Consider the following 1,510-nt stretch of genomic DNA (forward strand, 5'->3'; position numbering starts at 1 on the left):
TTGTCGCAGTTCTCAAGGCTTGGAAGTCTCAGATCAAGGTGCCGGCTGATTCTGTGTCCAGTGAGGACACACTTTCTAGTTTATGGACAGCCATCTCTGTTCTGGGCAGAAGGGTCAAGTGAACTCTCTGGGGTCTCTTTTATAAGGACACTAATCCCATTCATGAGGGTTTCACCTTCATATATATATTTTGAACTAGTTAATGATGAAAATCTTAGAAATATATTTTGATCATGGGATGTATTCACATAATAAATACTTTTCATCATGCCCAAGTTATTCTTTATTTTTATTTTTTTGTGAGGAAGCTCAGCCCTGAGCTAACATCCACGCTAATCCTCCTCTTTTTGCTGATGAAGACCGGCTCTGAGCTAACATCTATTGCCAATCTTCCTCCTTTTTTTCCCCCAAAGCCCCAGTAGATAGTTGTATGTCATAGCTGCACATCTTTCTAGTTGCTGTATGCCCAAGTTATTAAACTTGAGGAGAAATGTACTCAGTTAAATAATCACACATGACTATCCTGGAAGGAGCAATTCTTCATTGAAAACAGTTGATACATTTCTCTGCCGCCTCATTTTCCTTTTCTGGTCCAGAGCTTTTTCATGGCATTTTTCATCTCTCCATTTCTCAGAGTATAGATTAAGGGGTTCAACATAGGGGTGATAATGGTGTAAAACACAGTCAAGGGTTTATCAATGGGTAAGGTAGAAGGAGGTCTCACATACATAAAAATACAGGGGACAAAGAAGAGGACCACCACAGTGATGCGGGAGCCACAGGTGGACAAGGCTTTGTGCCTCCCTTTCTGACTAAGAGTCTTCAGGGAGCGCAGAATGACCCCATAGGAGATGAGTAAGAGAATGAAGATGACTCCACAGATTGTCCCATCATTGACAATGACAGTGAGACCAATAATGTAGGTGTCAGTGCAGGCAAGTTTTAATAAGGGGTACATGTCACAGATGAAGTGGTCAATGACATTGGGGCCACAGAAGGGCAGGTTGTAAACCAACAGGAGTTTAACTATAGCATGCAAAAACCCTCCAACCCAAGCCAGCAGAAGCAGGAGAACGCATACCCGTTGCTTCATGACTGTCAAATAATGCAAAGGTTTGCAGATGGCCACGTAGCGGTCATAGGCCATGACCACCAGGAGTAAAATCTCAGCACCACCAAATAAGTGCCCTATAAAAAGCCGGCTCATGCAAGCTTGGAAGGAAATGGTTTTCTTCTCATAGAGTAAGTCTATAATCATATTTGGGGTGACTGTAGTAGAATAAACAGCATCCATAAATGATAAATAGCCAAGAAAGAAGTACATAGGGGCATCCAGGATTGGACTGACCACCACAGTCAAGACAATGAGTACGTTGCCCACCATTGTCACAATGTATATGAGCAAAAACACAACAAATAATATTTTCTGATCCTGGAGGCTCTGGGTGAGCCCCAAGAGGACAAACTCAGTCACGTTGTTTCTTTGTTCCATAGGTTCTGTATGTCTCAT

At 42.3% G+C, this 1,510-nt stretch overlaps 1 protein-coding gene across 1 annotated transcript; it reads right to left on the reverse strand.

Moving 5' to 3' along the window:
* Window positions 1-574: 574 nt before the first annotated feature.
* Window positions 575-1,510, reverse strand: LOC101398803 (olfactory receptor 4A47-like). Its single transcript, XM_004436992.2, has one exon. It carries the CDS (start codon window positions 1,508-1,510, stop codon window positions 575-577), a length of 936 nt encoding a protein of 311 aa, XP_004437049.2.

Source organism: Ceratotherium simum, chromosome 34 (assembly GCF_057802395.1).
Source record: "Ceratotherium simum simum isolate JZ-2026a chromosome 34, ASM5780239v1, whole genome shotgun sequence".
NCBI lineage: Eukaryota > Metazoa > Chordata > Mammalia > Perissodactyla > Rhinocerotidae > Ceratotherium > Ceratotherium simum.

Excerpts from the sequence above, each read along its gene's own strand:
- LOC101398803 (XM_004436992.2), bottom strand. The coding sequence starts at position 1,510 with ATGAGACATACAGAACCTATGGAACAAAGAAACAACGTGACTGAGTTT.